Source organism: Cheilinus undulatus, linkage group 17 (genome assembly GCF_018320785.1).
Source record: "Cheilinus undulatus linkage group 17, ASM1832078v1, whole genome shotgun sequence".
In the NCBI taxonomy this organism is placed as follows: domain Eukaryota; kingdom Metazoa; phylum Chordata; class Actinopteri; order Labriformes; family Labridae; genus Cheilinus; species Cheilinus undulatus.
The window spans coordinates 16400235-16425413 of record NC_054881.1 but is presented as its reverse complement, the minus strand read 5'-3'; the positions used below and the strand labels follow the sequence as shown (position 1 = coordinate 16425413).

At 38.0% G+C, this 25179-nt stretch overlaps 2 protein-coding genes across 2 annotated transcripts; both read right to left on the bottom strand.

Annotated features, from left to right (window-relative positions):
* Positions 1–27: 27 nt before the first annotated feature.
* On the bottom strand, positions 28–15649 carry klhl8 (kelch-like family member 8). The gene is made up of 12 exons (XM_041811165.1): positions 15576–15649; positions 11703–11922; positions 11431–11492; positions 10892–11057; positions 10487–10807; positions 9869–10055; positions 9343–9486; positions 7513–7624; positions 6804–6972; positions 6552–6711; positions 4223–4424; positions 28–2331 (listed from the first exon to the last, which is right to left on the bottom strand). Exons 2-12 carry the CDS (start codon positions 11898–11900, stop codon positions 2208–2210), a joined length of 1845 nt encoding a protein of 614 aa, XP_041667099.1. The 5' UTR covers positions 11901–11922; positions 15576–15649; the 3' UTR covers positions 28–2207.
* A 606-nt stretch (positions 15650–16255) lies between these two features.
* Positions 16256–24368, bottom strand: sdad1 (SDA1 domain containing 1). The gene is made up of 22 exons (XM_041810969.1): positions 24167–24368; positions 23855–23959; positions 23645–23743; positions 23435–23545; positions 21671–21742; positions 21466–21566; positions 21322–21379; positions 21157–21231; positions 20547–20648; positions 20386–20455; positions 20193–20296; positions 19563–19620; positions 19423–19481; positions 19251–19327; positions 19066–19163; positions 18901–18977; positions 18185–18311; positions 17469–17560; positions 17196–17386; positions 17016–17100; positions 16577–16738; positions 16256–16459 (listed from the first exon to the last, which is right to left on the bottom strand). The coding sequence occupies exons 1-22, from the start codon at positions 24254–24256 to the stop codon at positions 16412–16414; spliced, it is 2061 nt and encodes a 686-aa protein (XP_041666903.1). The 5' UTR covers positions 24257–24368; the 3' UTR covers positions 16256–16411.
* Positions 24369–25179: the final 811 nt, after the last annotated feature.

The window sequence follows — 25179 nt, the reverse complement described above, 5'->3', positions numbered from 1 at the left end:
CAGAAAAGAGGGATAACAGCAATGATCTTTTTACACATAACTTTATTGTACCAATTTATACCAAATACATGTAAACAAAAAGTAAAATATGGAAGCAGTCAAGAGGAGAAAGAACACAAGTTACAGTGAAGTTTACAAAAAGACTCAAAATCTGCCTCACTTACTTACAAATGTGATAAAAATATTGATAATATATACTGAAGCTGATAAAATGCAATCTCTTTAATACCGGCAGGACACAAACTGTGCAATAATATGTATTTGTCTGGTATAAACTGTATATATTTTGTTTAAAACTCTTTCAGCCTCATCTTAAAAACAACTAGAACCAGAAATGTTTACATTTGTCTCAGATATGGCAGAAATATACACATTTGTTAAATAAACATCTGCAAACGTATCACGTGAATAACATGAAAATCCTCCATTTAGGACAAAAATATACTCAAGACTTCACATCTATTCTAGGAAAATAGTGCACAGCAATGGATTATATAGCGTAGTAAAGAATAATACCAAAGATACACCTATTTTATTATACAAAACGTCCATATATTAAAATATAACATAACCATCTGCAGAAACAAACCTCAGCTGAATCTCATACACATCTGATTTCTGACAGGCCAGCTATCGATACACACAAGTCTTGACTTCAGAAACGGGTCCCTGTCAGTTTGAGCAGATCTCTGAACAACGAAGTAAAAGCCAAAAAGGACTAGAGAGGTTGTCTTATTGCTCTAATCAGTCCTGGTCTCTCAGGTGAACTGTCAGTAAATCTTTTATTCTGAGGTTGAAGTTTAGGGCTCCAGATCCAGCGGGCAGCTCAAACAGGTCTGCATCTACAGCTTCCTAGCACAGCTGATGCACGTTTTTTCTGTTTGGCACTTGCAGCGGTGAAAATCCACAAACCTGTCACCTCCTTGCCAGTGAGTGATTTGTCTCAGTGAGCTTTAAATGATTGTTCAAACACAGTTGCAGGAAAATCTGACGAAAATGCAGCTTGATGCTGATCGAAAATTTCTGAAAAACTCCTTTAAACTTAAACTTACTCTTATGAATACTTAATGAAGACTATTGCGATGTTAACATGACAGAAATTTCATTTGGATGCCTGAAAAAGGTGACATTTTGAAAACAAGTTCCAGAGTGCAAACTTGTGAAATCACCACAGTTTATATTGTAATGCGAACTGGCAACACCCTCTGAAAAGTGAGTCTTTTTGCACAAGCTGATCGCAGTTTCAGTGATAAGACAAGCCTGGACTACAACAACAATGGCCGACACCAAAATCCCTTTAGCGCTGCTCACTCAAAATCAACATTTCCCTGAAATTTACTCATTTTGTGGTTATGGGTCACTCAAAAGAGCAGCCCCTTCTCACTACACAAATGTTTGTTTATTGGCAATTTTTGTGTGTTTATGGCATGTATACTCCAGCATTGCTCATGCGGTTTTTATCAAAACCTTGTCATGTAGAAGGAGAACATTTCAAGGACTGAAAACGATTGCAGTACAGTTTTTAATGTTTCCTTGCTTACTACTACAGTATTTTAGAAATGTGTTCGACATATTTTGGTGGCTAAAGAAAATATTTTAGTTTTTTTACTGCACTTAGTTCACAGCAAACAATGCTTTGAATCCAGTCCATTCACTACTCTTTGAGAAAAATAAAACTGCAGAGCCCTAAAAATCTTGATGAGACCTTTGAAATGTTTATTTTACTGGCCTACTAAACAGTCCACATTCATAATGTGTAGTTAACCTTACAGTTCTGAACTCACCACATTCTCAAGATGTTAGTATTAAACTCAAGGCTCAGCTACTTATTCCCTTAACACAATGAAGGCAGTAAATCAGATGAAAATACAGTACGAAATACTACAGCACTGATTGCAAAAAACACCAGCTGGAGTCAAGAAACATGTCTCAAATGTGTCATTTTGTCACAAAACAAAAACTTCAGATTTGTCAGATGTGCACTTCAGTCAGTAAAATCTCCCTAACGTTCCGTTATCTATGTGCAAACTGAACATCAGCTGGAATCACTAGTAGGCTGATGTTCAATCAGTGGCGACTGTTACAAAGCTGTCGGGCGAGACCCCGCAGTCACTGTCTGTGTGCTTTGTGTTGTGTGCTTGTGCGGTGATCAGATCTGGTGGCGGCCTGGCAGGCAGTCAGTCACCTGGTAACATGCGGGCCGGCCGTCACATGCAGTTGGCCACATTGCTGGAGCCCTGGCCGACGTCCCTGATCTGGCTGACGTGAGATGAACAGACAGCTACCCCGGCTCCGGCCCTGCAGTGAGACACGGATCCTACCAGCTCCCACCTGAACAGCAGGCAAGTAGAGAAAATAGAAAAAAGTATGAGAAGAAAACACAGTTTACAGCTTAAACAATACAGTATCGCTTTTTAAAAAGGTCTAAACCCGCATCATTTAAAATATTTAAAATATTTCCCTTCCCTACAGCAGTGTCAACATTTGGAAAAGCATGATAAACTCTACTGGGCTTAATCAAAATGTTTAATTTGTGCACGTACATCAGTTCAACTAACAGTTTTTTAATTCAGATTTTGTTCTTAAATTCCAATTTTATCTTTTTTGGATCATATTTCATGCATTGGATTCATCAAATGTAATTCCAACTTAAAGCATCTTTTTAAAGAGCAAGTCCTCAAACCGGACCACTTGCTGGAAACAATTTCATTACCCCCTATTGCTGGATGGCCTTAATCACACATGTACAAACCTCTGGAAAATGTCCCAAAATATTCAGTGTGATTGCTTGTGTGAATGTTGAATTTTCACACCTATTTTAAGCTGAATTTTTCCTACCAGCCACCAAGTAAAATTTCCATGTATACCCAGGGTGAGCCACCTTGTTTACAGAGCAGGAAATATTAAGGAAACTCAAGCCGAGTGAACAGGTGGGTGTGATGACCTTTATGCATGTAATGAATAGGGGTGGGAATCACTAGTGGTCCCACGATATGATATTATCACAATACTTGGGTCACAATTCGATATTATTGTTATTTTAACATTTTGCAATAGAGTGAGTATTGCAATACCATATATCACAATATATGGTATTGCAATACCATATATTGTGATATATACCATTTTTTTCAACTTCTCTTTTTCCTTTCTCTAGTGCTGCCATGTTTGCTGTACTAACTTTGTCCTGCTGTATGACTGCCACCTCTGTCAACCTCAAAATTGACTTTATTTTTCCATTAGCAATTTATTGAAAAAAGAAAAAAAAAATGATACGAGGTAGAGGAGATGATACGATATATTGCCAGACAAAATATTGTGATACAATGCTATATCGATATTTTCTCCCACCCCTAGTAATGAAACTGTTTCACACCATTGATTTGCTTGATGGTATGTTCTCCTCTCTTTAATTTATGCAGTGAATACATCCAGTTACACATAAATATTAAGGCGAAAAAAGTCATAACAGCATCCGACTATGTTATCATCAGCCATCTCTGAGTGTGATGTCTACCTCCCCCCTCCCTGTCTGACAGGGAAACTTCCAGCTGCAGTGGACATGGGTCAAAGAGCAAATCATGAAGTTTGATATAAATCAAGTGTATAAGGTGCACTTTTAGTACCTATATTTTCATCTGATGTATCTAATAATATCCAATAAACCAGTCTTAAATGCCGACACGTGCAACATCACTACTGCAAGTAAGTGCAGCTGCCACTGTCAGACCCTGCATGATATCTAACTAGATTGAAAATCCACTCTATCACTGTGAATTGTAAACTGTCACTTTGATGCACAGAACTTGCTAAAATACATAATGACACGGAGCAGACCACCACTTTTAAACTGCTTTTCTCCTTTGCTAGGTAACAATTCTGCATCTAAAGAAAACAGGTAAGGAATAAACTCTTTGGAGTGAAAAGAAAGGACAGATGATAGGCGAAGGAAGAAAGAGCGACTCACGAGCTGAGCTGTCTCACAACAATCACTGCAAGCAAAGATCTCAATTACCGTACTGTAGCTAGTAGATGCGAAACTCCATATGGCTCCATAAATAACATGGTACTAAAAGAGCACAAAACTGCACATTTTGCACTTTTCTTAAAGACACGGTAATAGTCAAGAAGTAGCATAGTTTAAAACCTTTCTCCCCCAAGATCTCACCTTGATACCTTAAAACACTTCACATCTCACAGTCCTTGTTCATCTCTTCCTCACCTGTTCATTCTTGGCTCAAAAGCCTCCACTGTGTTCAGGTAGATGTTCCCATTATGACCCCCAACTGCAAACACTCTTCCCATCACTGTCGCGACCCCAACTCCCCCACGTGGTGTAGTCAGTTCAGACACGTATTCCCAGCGGTGCATTCGTGGGTCAAAACGCTCCACGGAGCTCAGGGGTGAATTGTCATCAAAACCACCTTCAGGAAACACAAAAGAGACAGATATTTAAAAATCAAAGAAACTTGTTTTATTACTACTCTATCTGGTGTTTTGGTGATAATATAACAAGGCAAACCAGAAATTTGCAACTCGGGGTAATAGCTGCGAACAGTTGCTTTGAGTAGGAATGTGCTGACACTAATGAATCAGGCAAGTGTTAAGAGGATTTCATGGCTCCAAACACTGAGCCAAGCTACTGACCGGCAAAATGCCGTAAGAGAAGCTCTAATGAACCTTAAATGACTCTTCAAATTTAATTGGTACAATAAAAATATCAGCCTGACACTGTGCAAATCAGTAACCAGATAGCTTTACAAAACATGCACCTTTCCTTTCCTGACTCCCACGTTTGTGTATAAACCGTGGGGTGTGTAACTAGCATGCATGTGACTTGGATGTATCAAAAATAAAAAATCACATTACAGTAAGGGGAGGAAACAGCAATATAATAATCAAGAGGTGAATAACACTGCAGCAGAAGTAAATGCAGACAATACAATAAAAGTCTCGTGCTGGAAACTCACTTTTTTTTAAAGCTTGTGACCATGTACACAGCTGTGTCATGAATGGCTTATGCTTGGCCACAGACTTGTGTGACAGGAGAAATACTCAAGAGGGCCCCCTGAGGAGCTCAGGTTACATACAAATAACCAGTATCAAGGAAATGAACCACAGACATAGCATCACACATGAAGGTTACTATGTCGATTCTAAGATCATGGCTGGAGAAGCAACAGGGGCATCAACGCAGACCTTACATCTCATCTGATAGTTGTAGGGTGAACAGTCAGCATGATTGCATTTCATTTTAGAGATGACTTATCTGTCACCAACAACCAGAGTCTCCAAGTCAAATCTTGCATGGTCAAACATGACATTAGAGTAATACACTAAATGCGGGTTGCTGTTAGCTACTTGCTACATCTTTTCTTTCAGAAGTAATTTTATCCCTGCTCCTCTGTCTGTCAGTTTGATAGTGGTATGCTTTACAAGGCACGGCATAAACACTCATGACATCCATCTAACTGTATCCGTCATGTGTATTTTCAGTTCCATGACTGTGTTAGTTGTGCTTCCTCCGTCGGTCAGCTTGCTTCCTGATTGGCTAATGTTCTATTCCATAACAATCCTGCCCATGTCTGTTTAGCTCTCTTTGGCATTCCCCCCACACAACAGGATTTCTGATGTAAATGTTGACCAACAATACATTTATGATCTCAAGTCAGAGTGTCTTCTGAGCAAATCTGAGAGGGAAAGATCACAATTAACACACCAAAGGAAAATCTGTCATACTAATCTTTAAAAACATCTCATAAATAGCCCTTTGCTGGCTGGATCAAATGGGGGAAATCTGGCTCCAAAATCGGCACCATTATTACCTCCACCAAGAAGGTTATGTGATCAGCAGGGTTTGTTATTTAGTTAGTTTGTTAGGAACATGACTCAAAAAGTTCTGGACGGATTTTGATGAAACTTTCTGGAAATGTCAGAAATGGCATAAGGAAGAACTGATGAGATTTAAGACCATCTGGATCCAAGAATTTTTAAAAGGATTCTTTACTATTGGGTGATAGGGCTAATGGCAGAGGTCTGCGCTCTCAGAGTTCTTTTCTAGTCTTGTAGTGTGAACCCTGCTTATGGCTGACATCAAAATCTTAAACTTTCACAGCATACTACTGAAAATAAAACAATATCAATGCATGTTTGATTACAGCAAATAATAGAAGTCCAAGACACTCTGTATTCTGCAATTTCTTGATTTTCTGTGCAAAAAACTGCAGGCAAACTCCTGCACACCCTCTAAATTGCACATAAACGTTACAAACATTTCCTAAATTTTTTTATAGTTTCAGAAGTTTTTGGTGCTATTGAACATCAAAACAAAGATTGCACAGATTGCACAGTTGATGCTCCAAACAGAGGCAGGGCATGCAGGGCAGCCATCTTGAATACCAGAAGATAGTTAAAGGCAAATCTATCTCCAGCCTTAGAAATACCTTGAATTTTGATAAAAACAGAAAACCCTGCTATTGAAGTATTCACTTCCAAAGAGGTACATTTATCTGTGTTCTAAAATCCATATTTAGTCTACTTATTCATCTTACCAACTACGTAGAGGCAGCCATTGAGTTTGCTGACTCCGTTTCCTGCCCGTCTCTGGCCCATCTCACTGACCTCTGTCCACTTGTTGAGATGTGGGTTAAACCGTTCCACACTAGACAGTGAAGCCACACCATCGTTGCCACCCACTGCGTAAACAAAACTCTGACAAGGAGGAAGAATAAAACAAGTGACTCACGGAGGAGAAATCCCAGAACAGTCAGAATAAATTCAAAACATCTTGTTTAAAGTCTTACCCCTAAAGCCACAGACCCCACTCCTCCTCTGGGTGTGTTCATAGGAGCCACAGCGCTCCAACAGTCACTTTCTATGTCATAACGCTCCACATCGTTGAAGCAGGAGTTGTCATCGAGACCTCCAATAGCATAGATGGGACCACCAAGAGCTGCCAGAGCGATGCCCCTCCTGGAAACCACAAAAATGCATGTTCAGAGACCTGTCTAGTGTTGTTAATACTAAATGTTACACTGGGGATCAATTTGCTTTGTTCCAGAAAAAGTTCAATTTTGTAGTAAAAAGAAAATATTATATTTAGGATTCAGAAAATCTAGGCAGCTATCAAATAGTTAAGAGCAGTATGAATGATTTCAAAGCTTTTATAATATCATTACATGCCATTTTTCAAATTAGTTTGTCCAGCTTAGTGGATTTCCCCCAAAGATAATCCTTCAGGCTCTGGTGAATTTTGTTAAGCTCCACTGTTGCTCTGCACTGTATGGTGACATTTTCAACACAAACAATACAAATAAAGGCTGTTTTTCTCATTGGCAAAACAACACCAGACTGACATTTTAACATTCATCCTGCTAGATGTGTGTTATGAAAATATATGTGTGTTTGAAGAAATACAGCCTTTTTATATTATTCATAATGTTGGTTTGATAACACACTCTATAAAGCTAAAAGTCCTTATGATACTCATCATAATGTAGAGTCTATGTGTACCTCTTAGTATTCATGGAGGCTTTCATCATCCACTTGTTGGTTAGTGGGTCGAACATCTCCATGTTTCCCAAGTGCTCGTTACCATCATGACCTCCGACAGCATACACTTTACCTGAGGGTAAAAAAGATGTAGGTGGGAATTAACAATCATTTATGGTCCTTTTGCAGCTAAGAAGAAAATCAATAAGGGATTCTTAACTTGGAAAGAGCTAAAATTTTTATTGAAATATGATTCTGCGGTTAAAAAAATGAATCTTACTGAAAAAGAAGATATTAGGTACATACCAAACTCTAGTTAAAAAAAAGGGGTTGTGAAAAATGTTTTGATACTTGCACACTTTTCTTTACCTTGTGTTTTAAAGTTGTAGTAGTATGGCTGAATGTTATTTGTTAAACAGTATTTTTCAGAGACATAAGTTGAGATTTTATCAAACACAAATGCAAATGAAACCAGATAAATGGAGTGCATTTTTATGTACATGAATTAGATTTTAACTCAAACATTTTTTTGTTATTTTGGTCCCTAAGTCATATCAAACACTGAATAGCCCTCTGACAATGGCTCTGGCAAATACACAAAGTAGAGGAGGAGGGTGAAAGCACTTCTATGTTGTTACAGACTGTATATTATCATGCACAGGGGCAAGATGCTGTTGTTACCAAGAATACACTCCCATAATAATTCTGAATAACACACAAAATATGTGTGCCCTACAGAGAGGATCAGCACTCAGTGAAGAAATCCTTACTCAATTACTTTTGCCTCCAGAAGTCAACCATGCAGACTAATGGGTAGTAAGAATTGGCACTGCTTCAATGAGTGTCTGCCTCCAATGTCATGCTGGTGTATCTGTGATGGCAAAAGCGTCAACTGTGACCCGAATGTGAATACAGGAGAAACACAGTCTCTGCATGCACATTGCTCAGTTCTCTGACTGATGATGTTGCTATTAGGAGGACTTTAACGTAGATTAGTCAAGAAAAACAACAAAAGTCACAGTTTTGGTTCTCATCTAACAACAAAGAAGAGGGAGCCTGATGTGCTTCATGTCATGTGACTATTGAGCATGTGCACTTTACTCAATGCTACAAAAGTTTTAATAGACAGCGTTTCTTCTTCTCTTTTCAATACTTTTCTGAAAGCCCTGCACCTGGGTAGTGTGCACATAATTTTGCTCTCTCTTTAACTACTCAGCATGTGAACATCACCAACTAAGTTGTAAAACAATAAATCATTCAGCCCTAGTCAGTAGAATCCAAAATACATAACCTTTAAAAAAAAAAACTTCTGGTCTTAAGTGATATTTTAAACCAAAATATGTCATAGGTTGAAGAGAGAGGGCAGATAAAATTGCATAAGTACAGTGCTGACATTTTTTGTAATGTTGCCAATATTAGTGTGCATTTTGACAACATGCTGGAGTTTACCTGCAGTTTTGTGTATTTACCTAGGACATCTATTTTTGTTGCCACTTCATCAAAACAGGTATCGTTATTGTTTGATTTTTCTTAGTATGGAAGTTTAAAATTCTGGTTTTGTGACTGCCCTACAAAAAGCCTGCTTTTAAGTCTAACTGAACAATAGGAACACCTCTCTGCATAATATTCAACTCAACATTACCTTGAACTGCAGCCTCTAAAAATGGAACATTCTAACCTTCAGGGAGGTAGAGGTCTTTACTGGAGTGTCATATGACACCACATTTACTTTTTTCTGCTTGCTAAGGGTATAATTTATGTCACAGTATTTCGCTGTGCTCTTGACTTTTCCCATCTATCCTCACATCACATCATACTTTCTGCCCTGCCATTACATATAACCCCTCTTACCTCCTACAGATATTACACCCACGTGACGCCGTCTGCTGTTCATTTCAGGGCCAAAAAACCAGCTGTTCTTAGTGATGGAGTAGCACTCGATGCTGCGAAATGGGTCACCTGAGCCCCCACGGCCACCCACGCAGAACAAAACCCCTGAGGAGGTGATAGAAAAGAACAAAATGTTTGCAGAGGGAGAGAACAAACAGCTCAGTTCAAGTGCACACAGCCTAGGGATATATATATATATATATATATATATATATATATATATATATATATATATATATATATATATAAAAGAATTATTCAAGTCAAGAAAGTCTTTCTAAATTGAGACCACATTACATTTTTGAGAACTTGCTTGCATTTGGAAGACAATATTAACCTTTTAACTACACATTAACATTTATGTTCATGAATATCACTATCTACCTTGTCAGGGTGTTGAAGAGACATGCTGAGTGCAGCTACACATGCCACTAATAAAATCAGTAGATCAAAACCAACACTAAACCACCCAGTATAGATTTACTACCTGCTGTGTGTTTCCGGGGTATGGTGCGGACTGAATACTCAAAGTCCTGCACCACCTTGTTGCTGAGGTGGAGGTGGTAGTTCCTGGCTTCATCCATCAGGTCACGGCAACTCAGGTTACCTTTGATCATCTCGTCCTTCGCTACTGTTCCAGTCAAGAACTCTACAGGGAGAAGGGGGAGGCGCACCTGCAGTAGAGACCAGCATGCATGTTGTTTTGTGGTTGTAAAATGGGTTACATAAAAGCTGTTAACACATATGTAACTCTGTGTAACAAGTAAAAAAAAAAAAAAAGGTATAAAGTCTAACCCCGAGAGAACATATTTAGAGATATTTTCAAACCAAGGTTGTCACTTTGTGTTCTACAGAAATGCAATTTTAGTCATTTTTGACCAGCAGTATCAAAAAGAAATGATATTTTTAAAAACAACAGATTCACATTCATATTTTTTACCAGTAATTTTGACAGTTTGCAAAAAACATGACCTACAAGGTGCATGGGACTTGTATGGTGGTTCAAAATCGTTCAGTTTTACAAGCACTGTTTCAAATATGAATTCTTTGGTATCATATCAGCCCTTTGTCAAACACAAACAGAGGAAGCTTTGCACGCCCTAACCTGAGACATGATCTGGTCCAGCCAGGCCTCATGGTGCTGTGGGTTTGCTTTAAGCCATTTCACTGCTGCGTTGTACACCTGAGTCTCTGAGTGAATATTGAGCTCGCTGGAGGACAATAATGTGCGCAAGTGCTGTGGAGACACGCATGTAAAGTCCTCACACTCCACCACCTCAGTGAAGTGTTCGCAGGCGTAACGGTCGGCCATGTCCATCAGGTCCACGCGATTGTGGCTCTCAGCGAAGGTACGAACAGCCAGGCAGTTTGTGGGGTGGAAGTGGGCCTTCATATACTCACAGCAGGCTCTCGCCACCAACTCCACCTGATTAATTCAAACAATATAACTACTTAACAGAGAGAAAATCCTTCAATGCATGCATGGCCTGTTGATTTCTTGTTTTATTACCTGGAGGATGCAGGCAGCATAAAGCAGCGGCTGAACATTATCCACAGTTAACGTGAGCTTGGAGGAGTAAGCAAAATGCACCAGATCCTGGATAGCATCACCATCAAAATCCTTGATCTCTATCAGCTCCTGCTTTGCCTCAGACATCTCTGACAGGAACATGGCCCTGAGGGAAGAAACATAAACTCTGATTAGAACAACGCTAATAAAAACACTTACCATGAAGAAAAAACTTATAAAAACACATGCTGTCCTTGTGTTTTAGGGGTTACTCTACTGGTATCCATTCCTCTAGGATGGAAGCCAACAGAGAGGATAAATGTTCCCTTCATTGCCACATGTTAATCAGAGGTTAAACATATCATGTTTCTATTCAAGGATATCAATGTGATATGTCTTACCAACACAAAAATATAAATCTTACTTGGATTTTTCATAATTTTTTCCAATAAATATTGCAGTCATTTGCAGTTATTTGTTGCTTAATCTCTCTTGTAAGTATTAAGAGCAAAATAGCGAAACATGAGTAAGAAACATACCTGAAATAAGGGATTACACAAGCGAGCACTAGCTTGTGGCATGGTATCAGCCTACTGCCGACCTACAAAAAGGGGAAAAAACATTAAAAACACATCAAAACAAAACAGCACAAAAATGCTGTGCACAAAATTAAGATTAATAAGCCTTTAATACATGAATCGATATATTCTAAATCGCACGCTTAAACCAGAAATTGCTGATAACAGAGAGAAGTGGAGACCTAAAGCTGAAGATAAGGCTGTGTTCATCCAGTCTGGACAGCATGACCTACCTTCAGTGTCACATCGCAGAGCTCGCCTACTTCATAGAAATGCCTGAGGGAGTTATGGAAATCCTTCCAAGCCTCATGAGCCTCGAAGACAAAGGATCCATCCGGCTCACAGTCTGCTTTCGATGCCCTGTTTCCAGGTCGCTTCTCCTTGGGCTTGAGCTGCTTGGGATGGTCTGGCACCACATCCCCCGGTGCCATAGCTGGCTACAGGAAACAGTACCTAGAATAAAGACAAGAGCATTTGAAACCTTCCTGAAAGAGTATTCTTAAGGAAACCAGCTTGCACGATGTTAGGTTTTTGCTAATATATGATACATGCATATATTCAGGAATTTATTTTAACTGACAACAATATCGATATTCATTTATGTATTTCAGACTTTAAGTGTTTTTCCTTAAAACACACTTTAAGGGTTTAAAGAACAAGGACACCCAAAGAAGATAACTTCAATTGACATAGATCTGTTGGTCCAATCTAAAATTCCACAAACTTGGTTGTATCTGTGAATATTGATATCAGGACAATAATATTGTGCCACCCTATTCTTCTAAAGTGCTTGAACTGCTCCATGTGTGAATGGTGCTTATTAAATAACCTGTTATATCAACCATTTAAAATATTTTTAAAATGAAAAGCAACTATTTTAGATTCCAACCAAAAATTTGAATGGAACCTCTATGACAGTAAACTAAATTTCTTTGGTTTGTAGGTGCACAACATCCAAGTTTGAAATCATATGAAACAGTATGTAAACCTTTTCCATCATTTCTGACATTTCATAGACTAAACATCTCATTAGTTGTTTAGTAAAGCAATCAAATGCAATTATAAGAAAGAGATAATCACAATAGTCACTGATAGAATAATCACCCAGTGCTACTGGTCATAACCAGGTTGTTTTTTTTCTTCCACCACACCAAGCCCAGAATAACCTCTAGTATGAAATGGAAACTGCTACTGTGTCTAAATTACACCTTGCATTCGTCAATGGAGGAAACAAAAGGGAGAAAGTGGTGGGTGACATTGCCTTCCAGCTTAGCAAGTTTGGTCAGAATTCCTCCCCCTTTAGTGCCACTTCCCCTTTACTCATCCAGCACAGATTGCAGACAAATGTGAAAAAAGCAGACAAGCAGATTCCTCCAAACTTACACAGCACAAAACAAATAAAAAATACTGCACAATCACACCCATAAAAATTCCTACCTATTGCTGAATCCGTTGAAAAATCTCCACAGTCGATATGACAGAGATACAGAGAGCAGACAGCCAGAGGGCAAAGCTCCACCCACACCTTACAGACTATGCACTGTCTCTCTTTTTAGCTAGCTCCCTGACTGTGAATAGTCTCAGTGTATCGCCCCCTCATCACTAGTCCCCTTGGCTATAAGAGCAGAAACATCAACTCCCATCATATGCACCAGTGATCAAAGACTCTCTCCACTTTGTACATTCATAGATAGGCTCTGTCTTTGAAACTGTTCTGTTTCTCAACACATGTAGAAAGTCTCAGCAGTCCATTGGTTCAAAGGCAGACTCTGGATCTGCTGAAGCACTTTCATGGCCTCACATGATAACATCATCATGCTGTATTATTTATGAGGAGTGAGGTAGTCAATAATTTAATGACAAAGATGGGTTGCACAACTATCAAACTCCACTGAGTGCAAAGTGAAAAACAAACTGTGCCAACATGGACCTCTTCCAAGATAACAGGATTGACTTGTCATGACACCAGATTTCAAACTTCATAACTATTTTGGAAAAAATCAAACAACATTGATATCAATGTTTGATGCCAGGGCAACAAACACAGAAGTCCTAGGCACTCAATGTTGGGTCATGTGTTGTCTTTAACCAAAGCAAATCAGCAGAATCTTGAGCACTGTTTAAACTGCACAAATATTACCAACATACATGCAAGCTCTCTCTATCTTCAGCCTGCAGCAGCTATCAGTTAAAGAATATGACTGAAAATCTGAAGTCTAGATCAAGCTTTGCACTTTCGGTGTTAATCATCTTTAAAATAATGGAGATTGTATCATATGTTCAAAGACACCCAAGATTGCTCACAATACAAAAGAGACTCCCAGTAAGCACCCAGCAGAACACATTAGATATTAAAGGCACAAAGAAGACTGGGGAGCGCTCAAGAGACCTACAGTTGTCATGTCAGATTACTTGACCCACTTGTCCAACACTGTGCTACACCAGCAGCCAATTGCAATGCCTCTATGGTTAGTGCTGTGATCAGTGACTGTAGGGATTATTAGCCTACTAATGAGTCGGCTTCCTGCAAACTGAATGGCTATATTTCCAAACCATGTTTAGAGAATTAACAGGGGATGCAACAAGAAATATAACCGTTGAAAGAAAGTATTTCTATTGCAGTTTATTTGACAAAATGTTGACTTCTTTGCAATATCATGTAATTAACAACAATAAAATCTATGTTTACTTAATAATATACATTATCAAAATGTACCAACTCCTTCAAAAATACATCTACTTCATGAGGCAAGTGCTATAAATGAGTGGGCTTTTCAAAAATTGCAGGCAAAATCCTGCACACTGAAGACATTTTACAAAATATTTGCAATTTGCAATTTACACTACTGAAATTTTCCTTATCTTCTTGTGCAATAGTTAGCCTCCATTTTTGAGTAACTTAACACAAGATATTGGGTGTCTTATAGTGCTGCACAATTGCATAGCTGCATAAAAGGCTGCAATATTTTTGTATTATGTAGTACTTGAAAGGTTTGCAAAAATATGGTGCATTTAGTAAAGTACCCTTATTTTCCAAACCTTATGCTACTTAATATTTGTATGTTTCGAGTTGGGAAATACAAACGTCAAAACTAGTATTATTCTCAAACAAAACAAACAGGTTGATTATTGCACTATTAATGTGATATAATTTAATCGCAATATTGTCTAGTATACTCGCAACTGCAGATCAACCTCATATACAGACTAATGGAGGGGCTGAGCATCTAACTTTTTGTCCTCTAATAACATAGCGTTCACGGGCTTCCTATAAATAATCCGTGTTTATCTGGTCACGAAAGCAGCTCACAGCTTTATTTTGTTCTCCTATTACCTCTGTAAAAGGAGCAGACTCAAACTACTGTATTCTTCACACGCTAAATATTCAGTCATACCTAACCTATCGCCCTAATTACCCTTAAGTCTAATAAGCACTCCATTTACTCAAATACATGTGTGTGCAGGTTATAATTTCCTGTACATAGAAAACATGAGGTGGCCTTAAAAAAGGGAAACGACACAAAGAAAAAGCTGTAGGGGATGCAAATAACCAAGATATGTCACCAGCTGTAATGCAAATACCTACGAAGCACTTTCATTTCTCATTTAAGACAACTACTGTATTCTTACCAGTGGTAATGCGATACTTAAACACAGTTTTGCTAGTTGTTGTTAGGTTGGTATCTTCTATCATGCATAACAATTGACAGAAACTGTCTTAAAATGTGACAGCAACATCAAACAGCCACATTTCAACAGATTGTATAGCATAGTTCGGGTTATCAATGATATGGTTACGATGAGAGTAAATAACACAGTATTTTGGTATAAGTGCAAAGTAAAAAATCCATTTGTAAACTGAAAACAATACAAGTATTTAAATTATAAAACTACCAAGCAAAATAAGGCTAACTGTAAGGGGATTAGCTTGTTTGCTAGCGGCCAATAGCTGTAATGCTAGCACTCGAGTGAACAGATGTTAGCTGGCAGTCAACGAAGCAGATTTAGCCGATAATTTCACTAAAATACTGAAAGTACACGGCAAAAAATCAGAACAAAATAAAAGACAATCGTTCTGTTGTGTCAAGAAAATCAAAATAAGTTACCTCATGTCGCAGCAAGAATTAAAATGCCGGCTTCATTGAGCGGAATGTTTGGTATTAGCACGTTTGCTGTAAATCCAGGTGCTTCATGGGAAATGTAGTTTTAAGGTAATTAAAGATATGCAGCCCATACAACCGAGCATTGATATTAGGGACTGACAAAAGCTATCGCTGTTATTTAGAAGCACAAAATTTATGGAATTTTTTTTAAACTTAAGATCACAGCAACTCGAAATGATAAACAATATGGGAAATTATAATGCTTCAACTTGAAAACAGAGGACTATTGTTCGAATAAAAGTTAAAAGTGATACAAAAAAGAGGAAAAACACTTGTATGTTGCATTCTGTTTTTTTTTTTTAAATAATGCTCCTTCATTTCATGCTAATTTGTGTCTCAATCTGACTTATGCCTTACTGAACATAGGTCTCAGTAAATAACACTGACACTATCAAAATATGGCACTAAACTTCAGGCTAAAGTTCAAAATAAGGGAATGTTTTGCTGCAATTATAGTTGTAATATAACTATATTGGCCAATTATGTTTTCTAAAATTATACATTAACAACACCTTCACATCCCCACTGATTCCTTTTACTGTACATTGGTAAAGCATTTTCCAACCAAGGTGGAATGAAATAATATGAAACAACATTAGAAGCCTTAAATGCAAAAACGAACATCCAATTATCAAAGATTGTTTATTTCAGGACATTGAAAATGTATGCAAGTCATTATCTGCATATAATACACTAATAATTAAACAGACCATTTTTTTACAGAGTAGTTGGAGGATGTACAATGTATAAGGCATATTCAGCAACCACGTCCATGCGTCCTACTTATAGTGCTTCTTTTTCTTCAGCAGTGCATCCCGGAGAGCCAGCTGGACAGAAAGCACAAAAAATATAGTTTTAACTTCAAATATAAAGTCTGTAGTTTTAATACATCATGTACATCCATAGTCAAATGAATTTAATTTGTTTGGTTATGTTAAACGGACCTGTTTCTCTCTGAAGGAGCGTTTGCCTTTTGTTCTGACGTTCTGACTGTGCCTCATCATCATGAAGTTCTTTGTTTTCCTCTTCTCTTTGTTGCTGGTGCTGGCATGTGGATTCAGCTTGATCCGCTTTCTGACAAAGTCCTTACGGTCGGGCCGTCCCGCCTAGAATTTTAAAAAATGCATTAGTGCAAATAGTTAGACACAAAGTTCATTCACAGCTATTTTTAATGCCCCTCAATGCTTGATAACATAGATATATGTAGTTTTTTTTTTATCCCATATGGAAAAATTCATGCTACAGCAGCAGGTTATCATAGATCTGTCCACTTTCAGACAAAACTAGCAATCTGAATAAGTCTCTTAGGCTCTATGAATATGTGTCCAGCAATAGTCGGTAAATTATAGAACAGTATCAGTCATCCTCGTGTTAAAGTTTTACCATGGCCGTTGCTAGCCGTGTTTCCTTGTCTGATTTTGGTTTCTTATGGAGCTTCTCAATGTTCCTCAAGCTCAGCAGCTCCCCTCTGCATGATTCATAAAACAACAAATTTTTAGCACATTTTGCTTTTCTGTCGACAAATGAATGCTATAAGTTTTATACACAAAGTAGCTTTCTAACTTGCTGTCTTCCTCGTCATCACTGTCCACATTCTTCCTCTTCTGGCCCTTCCCTGGTGCAGCATTGACCTCCTTGGCCAGCTGAGCCAGGCGGATCTTCTTGAAGTCGTCTTGAGTTAGGAGCCTGCTGCTGCTGACTGCAGCTGCAATGGCTTTCCTCTCCTCCACAGGCATGCTCTCAAGCTTCTCAGCCTAAAACCGACACAGGACACAATTTCATTAAAATAAGACATCACTTACCATCAGTTGTTTGATTTTGCAATTCTATCCTCACCACTTCTGTTGTGTCTTCATCAGATGAGTGGTGAACATCCACCCACTCTCCATCTTCATCATCATCGCTGATACTGGCACTCTCCCAGCCATCTGTGGTACAATACAAGGGAAATGGATGAAAATCCTATATTGATCATGTATGAAGTCCAATAAAAAGCTGAATGACTCATTAGTCAACAATCTACTACCACTTGTATTGATGTCTTCACACATGAACAAAACTCTGAAAAATGTCCCCAAATTTTGGGTGTGAGCTTCATGACTGAAGGCAAACAGCCAAGTTTTTTCATCTATAGTTTTTCTGCCACCTCTCTGATAAATTTCCTTTTAAAGTGTGTGTGTGTGTGTGTGTGTGTGTGTGGGTGGGTGGGGGGGGGGGCTGATGTGTGACGCTACAGGAAATATTCAGAGAAATTCACAGCAAGAGAGAAGGCAGGGTTGATGACATTAATATCAGGCAATCAGTGAGCAATTGGTGCAATCTATGTGAATGTAATGAAGCTGCCTCATTATGTTTTCTGCTCAGCAGTATGTTCTTCTCAGCACTTTCTTGTAAGGGTACAAAACACGGCATGGTGCTGGTTATGTAGCTTTGTTTGCCAGCTGAGGTTTCCACATCTTTTTTTTTATGACATGTCTACATCAGAGGACACCCCCTCCTGTCTGAAATCATCATGTGTCAAAACACTTATGGACTAAAATGTTTCTGCTTACCGTCCTCTTCTCCTTCTTTCTTCTCCTCCTCCACCTCCAGGACTTCAGCTCCAGGGATGTAGTCTTTAGCGTCCAGCTCTCCGTAGTCTTTGATTTTTGCCTCTGCTGATGCTTCTGTGGGCCTCCCCTGGAGAACAAGTGATGTAGTTAAATACCTAAATTGTACTGTGACTAACTCAACAAAAAACATTATAAATCTGAAAAGGATTTCAGTTTCTGATTTGAATTTTTGTCCACATTTTAAAAAACCCTTACACATCTCTTGTAAATGTCCCACATGTCCCATAACCTGACTCGATCACATATCCAAAGGGTTGTATCTCACATCCATCTGGGCAACACCCCTTAGGTAGAGTTTGGGAAGAGTAAACTCTTTCAAAAAATAAACTCAGAGAATGGATGGATGAAACTTTTGATGGTCAAATTCATTGTGGGCCAATCAGAGCAACAAAAAAAAAGTGTGGTGAGTGTGCACTACTGTCATGGTAGAACTGCATATTCCGATGCATACACATATTCTGCTAAAATGTCATTTAGAGCAGAAATGCAGAACAATGCTTCTGCTTTTGTGTCTCTTCAACTAAAACGATGTTATAACATGCTCTTAAAAACAGGCCATGCACAAAAATGTGATAGTTTTTCAATTATGGGTGCAAAATATAGATTTTTTTATGATGTATTTGTTTATAAATGCTGTTGTCAGTCCTTCGACTTACCCTGTCCTTCTTGTGTAGCATCTGTGGATTTAGATTCCTGAACAGCTGGATCAGTCCTCTGGCTGACATCATCACATCTGTAGAAATAAAGATGTGGTTTATGCAAACACACATGCACAAATACACAATCTGTTAATGATGTATCAATTCAAAATAGTTACTAACTTTTGTCTTTGTGGATCTTGTACTGAGCCAGATCCTGCAGTAGATCTTCAGTGATGGCAAGTGGACAGCGTGCTGCCACTTCTTTGATGGCATTAAGACTGGAAAACAAACACAGAAAAAGTTAAATAATATCCTTGGATTTGCAGTTGAACAACATCTGTATGGAGACATACTGTTCTACTGACCCCACTGTCATGACCTCTCCTGAGTTTCTATCCGTCACGAAGTTGTTGGCGATGGTCATGATTACAGGTTCAATGATCTGCAGAAGTAGGAATGTGAGCAGCGTGCTATACTAAAATAAGTTAAGTTCACTTATGTTGCTAACAGAAAGATGTGTAAATGATCTTCATGTACCTCTGGTGGAACAAGTTGGTGCGAGGCCTGGGCAGCACAGAGGAGAATCTTTGTCACCTCTGAAAAGACAAGTTCATTGAAATATCTCATTTAAAGAGGTAAAGAAAATCAATATTCCCCTGCTTGGGTGCTATTTTTACCTCTCTGATGTGGCTGGAGAAATCTCTGGATGAACGGGTAAAAGTTAAAGAGGAAGAGCTGGAGAAGAGCAAAAAAGTTTCATCACTTTTTAATCACAACTGAGTATGAAAAGAAAACACAGAATTCAAGGCGTAATTCTTGCAACTCCAGCAGCTGTTTTAATTTAGTTTTGATTGGTACCACTTCTGTAAAAATCTGCTATGTTCTGCATATATTTCAATATAATCAACACTTGCACATCAACATCTGGAGGAAACCAAAAAGCAGCTGAAAACAACACTGATAAGCTGTCACAGAGGGAAATGACAAATTTGCAAGCAAGTTCCTGCTGTGTTCCTGTGGTGAATGTTTAAATCATCTGCCACCATACAGCACAGATATATATATAGACTGACTGAGAAAAGTGTAATATTTCACATATCCTTAGCCTCATAGCATAATTTCCTTATTTTGGCCAAATTGTGATATCTGCCTTACTATACTCTCCTAACGCTGCGCATTCATTGCGCCTTATTTTTCTAAAAACCTTAAAATATGACTTAGGCAATTATGCTATGAGGCTACATTATGTGCCATGCTCTTGTTTGTGGTACTCCTGCAGGATTCAGTTCCTCTCTTTTCTTACTCACCTCATGGATTCCAACCAGCCTTGATATGAGCTCCATCATCATGATCTTCACCTCGAAGCGCTCTTTAGAGTCTTCCAACTGCTTCAAGAGTTTCTCAGAGAAATCTGTATAAAACAAGGCGAAATTATCTGTCATGTTTCAGACATTGTAACATAACTTATCTTTAAGAAAGTTATTGGACAGGTACACCTACCTTGAGGATCATGAATCAGATGAATAGCAGAGAAATTGAACACTTCTGCTTTGTTCTTTTTCTTGTGTTTCTGCCAAAAAAAGTAAAAGAATTAATTTTATTTTTGTTAGCAGGGATTTCATAATATGAGTCACTCCATTTTTATTTTTAAACAGTGATACCTTGAGGACTTTCATCGCCTTTTCCAGCTTCTTCTTGTTTTTGGAGGTTTTCTTGCCGGTGTTGTATCTCACCTTCAGGTCTCGAGCTGTCGGTCCCTCTGTCTGAAGGATTAGACAGCACATTTGTACATCTTATTAAGGTTGTCATAAATTTCAACACCTTCATACAATTTAATTGGGCAGGCTTAATAACAATTAAGTCTATTGTATTTTAATGACAGTAGATAGTAATTTTAGTTACAACAGTATAAAAAAGTACAGAGAAAAGGCCCTGCAATCATGTTTTTACCTGAGAGAGGGAGGGCATTGTCTAAACTGCACACATACACAGACAATGTTTCAAACCTTAGCAATGTATTAGTGTGATTCCAACTGAGTTTGCATGCAAATGTTAATGAAAAACAAGATACCATGTATAGTGCACCCAAAACTTCTGTTTTTGTTGCTATAGTATTGACTTGAGTATTAACATTGCCTGATTTTTACTAGTGTTGTATAAAATTTTAAAGCTAGTATTTGACAACCCTAAATTCATTTCACAAAAAATGTCATTTTCTCTAGGCTTCAAAGATCATTTATTTTTCAAAATACTGTTATTTTCTGTACATACCTCTGAGTCTGAATCACTCTCATTTTTCTCATCCTCATCTTTTCCCAGGAAGAATTTAAGACCTGCAACAAGGATCTAAACAAGACGGGAGGCAGGTTAGCATATGCTGATCTGACAGTTATTTAAAACGATAAACAAAGCATTACATTAATGTGCCAAACTCACCTTTGTCACCTTGGAGAAACACGCTGTTGTGATGACATTAACTGTTTTGGCATCGTTCCTGTGGCACGGACAAAAAAACAGTTATGCAACTTTAAAAATAACAACAAAATCAACATGCCTGTAAATAACACAAATAAAGCTCACCATATGTTCCTTTTGTAAAGCTCCACCATAACATCTAAAGAGATCTTTGCAGCTATGGGGTTACTGTCTCTCAGCATGGTGTACATGAAGTTTTGTAACGTCTGAAACACAGATAGTATAACACAGATAATGAGCACCAACTGCTCTAAGCTGCTTTATAACAGAAGTGTTTGCCATCTCACATGAAGGAAGTATATACACTCACTGTGTTCACTTTGTTGTTTTTGTGCTTTGCATTAATATTTTTGATATCTGCGACGATGTGGGTGTACAGAGTCTGCAGAGAGACAAAAAATACAATGTTTAAGTGTGGAGGAATGACTGAAATGAACTAGCAAAAGGACAAAGCCAAGTCAACTATTTAAAAGAGTAGCATGATTTCAAAAACATTCAACAGTAAAAGAGAATGACCAGACAAATTCCCCATCTACCCCGAACTACTTCCAACTAATTCAGAACTACTTTAGTATGTTCAGTCCTCTTCAATGTAACCTACACCCTACACTGAGCTGATCTCAGATTCACAGGCATTAGCCGCAGGTTTCATGCAACAGCAAAAAACACATGATAGCTAATATGATCAATAATAGAGGAGGAAATCTATGACATATTAAAGGTAAAATAAAGAAGGCTTCCTCACACTTTCCCCTCCTTCCCAAAAGTACCTCTGCCAGTTTTTTCTAGCATTCATAATGCCTGCACCTATAGGTGCTCTGCCTCTCATATGCTAACAAGAGCTGGGGGAGCTCAGTACATTGAAATATCACTAATTCATATTCCAATCTCTAGTTACTGTTGGGACTCTTGAATGATAAAACCTCAGTGTGTGATTAAAAAAGTTTTACCTGTTGTAAGACACACAACTTTGCAGGAAATATCATACATTTCTATACATTGATCATTCAGAGATAGAAGAAGTTAGAGTCTCTTTGCAACTGCAAATGTCATTCAGAGAGGCAGTGAGAAACAAAGAGACGGACAGGCAAATACTTCAAGAAACAGCCTCATGAAAGACCACATTTACAGCTATTATTTTGGGTAATGCATCTGTCAGGGATCAAGGAGAATATAGCTGAAGAGAGTGAAACGGGTAAAGTGAACCTTACATGGGAATGGGAGAAGAATCTTTGTAGAGCTTTGAATATTTTTTGATTAATAGTTGGACAAGTTATCCGTAAGTGGTGTTTTTTCAGCATACAATTAAATTTCTGGTAAGGAAAAGTTACAACAAAGTTGTTTTTGCTGTCAACAGTGGTTTTTTAAAGACAGAAAATTGGCAGGTCAGACCATGGAAAAAAAGAAATTAATGAGTACATAAATCAATTAACATATTTGCAATCTGCAATATATTTAAATTCAATATGTTCTTATTTAGGGTTCGGCTGATGTTATTTTCAGGGCTGATATCGATCAGTGGTTCATGATACCGATAGCCGATATATGTAACTGATATCCATTAGTCATGATGTACAAAATGTACTTTATGTGTCAGAAGTAAAATTGAGTGATCAAATTAAAAAAAAAAAAAACATTTTAGCTCAACGTCTATCTGTATGAGTAACAGCATAGAGCATCAGGAGCAACAGGAAAACTGGAAGTAATACCATATGACTGTGCCAATAACATGGCTTAAGCGCTGACTGGTTAATAATCATGTAACATCTAGCTAATAGACTGTGTTGAATAAAAGACATTTGGTGAGACTGTGGAGAGTGAAAATAAAGCCAGACTAGAAGACATACCTTGCAGTGGATCCAAAGCAGTCCCTTTTTGATAAACTAATCATACTGATCATCAGTAAAATAAAGTGCTGAAACTGATAATCAACCAAATGCCAAATAAAGGCCTCAATAATCAGCCAGGCAGAAAATTGGTCACCCCCTAGTCTTATTACCATGGCAGGAAAAGTGTGTACAAACAGATGACTACACATCAACAGAGAATCAAAGCAGAGAAGTTTTTATGTTACCTTTCTAAGAAGCTTGTCGTGACAACGCAGCAGCTCAAAAAAGAGCTCCAAGAGGCCAGAGGGGTCAATCAGACCTTTATTCCTCAAAAGAATCAATGCTTTACAGAAGGTCTGACAGAGACAGGAAACCACAAATTTATACCAGTATTATAAGCATAAATATCAACAAGCAAATGCTTTGCATGTAAAATCAGCTCTGGAAAATCTCACCATCCTGAGGTCAGGCTCTAGTAGAGTGTGGTGACTCAGTAATAACTCTGACAGCTCTTGTGGGAAGGTGGACAGATGCTGTAGGTAACAGTGACCAATCTGAAGGACAAAAATACCATTCGTTACAACGCTATTGAAGTTTCTGATCACTGATCAGGGTACTGAAGCCGACTTGTGGATGAAAGCTTAAAGGTAACGAAGATAAAATACCTGCGCAAGAAACATAACAAGGTCTGCCAGCTCCTTGTTGGGCTTGTCAGGTTGGAGTTTGAAGATCTGTACATTGGACTGGTAATGTCTGTACTGCTGCAGAAACTGTGAAAAAAACAGTCACTTGGTACTGTAACACAATGTTGACATGTCATGCCTCGTAAACTGCTGCCATTTTGTTTTCCTGTACACAGCAAATAGATAAAACAGGAGTAATTTCCTTGTTTATTTATACTTTTTTAGCTGGGTTCCCTTCAATCTGAAGTCCACTTGCTAAAACCTCTGCTAGCTCTCATTGCTAACAACACTTACCTCATCTACGTAGGACTGTGGGTCTCTTTTTATGAGATTTTGCAGTTGTGGTAAATTATTGGGCAACTTGTTGTTCTGTCGCCCCGACATAACTAGATATTATCCTGCTTAAATATCCGGGAAATACCAAGAAAATGTACAATTTAAAAGGGAAGCGTGGCCAGAATGTAGGCTGCCATTAAACATGCATAAAAAAAAAAGACATACCTCACATCCGGCCACCCCTCCGTCACATCCGCTTTCTTTAAAGGAGACGTCTTATTTTTCTTCTATTTGTCGCTCAAAAAACCTCTAAAATAATTAATCTCAGTAATCAAAGTATGATAATTAATTTCAATCACCAAAACAAACATTTTGAATTTATCATAATGGGAAAATACCACATCCACAAAATGAAATTTACCGAAAATAGCCGCCCCCACTTCAAGGTTTTTTTTATTTGAATCAAATAACTACATGAGATCTCTAACCACTTGGAACAGAAAATCCGCATAAACCTTAGAAATATATAAAAAATTCTTTAGTCCTTCATAAATGAGTTTCTTTGTTTCATATTGTTTTGTTTTGTTTGCTTGTTTGTTTGGTAAGCCTTACTGTATTATTTTGTGTATAGGATTCATTTTGTCTCTGTTGTACCTTTGTTTACGTTGGTTTATCTTAAGTTATTATTATAGTCTGTCAACATTATGTTTGTATGTATGGCTTTATGTAATGCCCTTTAATTTTATTCAATCAAAAAAAGTCTTATTTTTTTGCTGGTATTTGTGTTTGTCTTTTTCACACATGACGCATTCCTGAAAATTTCTATGAAGTTTCAGGATAACATGGCTGGAAAATTTCCCAACTAGTTTGTTCACACTCGTCCTTAAAATGAGAGTTTTTATGTCAGACAAGGGAAAGGAGAAAATACCAGGGAGCAAGCAGGAAAAAGCCTGGGGGTTAAAAAGTCAACTATCTGCATCCACACACGTAGCCCATATGCAATTTTCAGGAGTTTTGTGCAAATGTGAGAA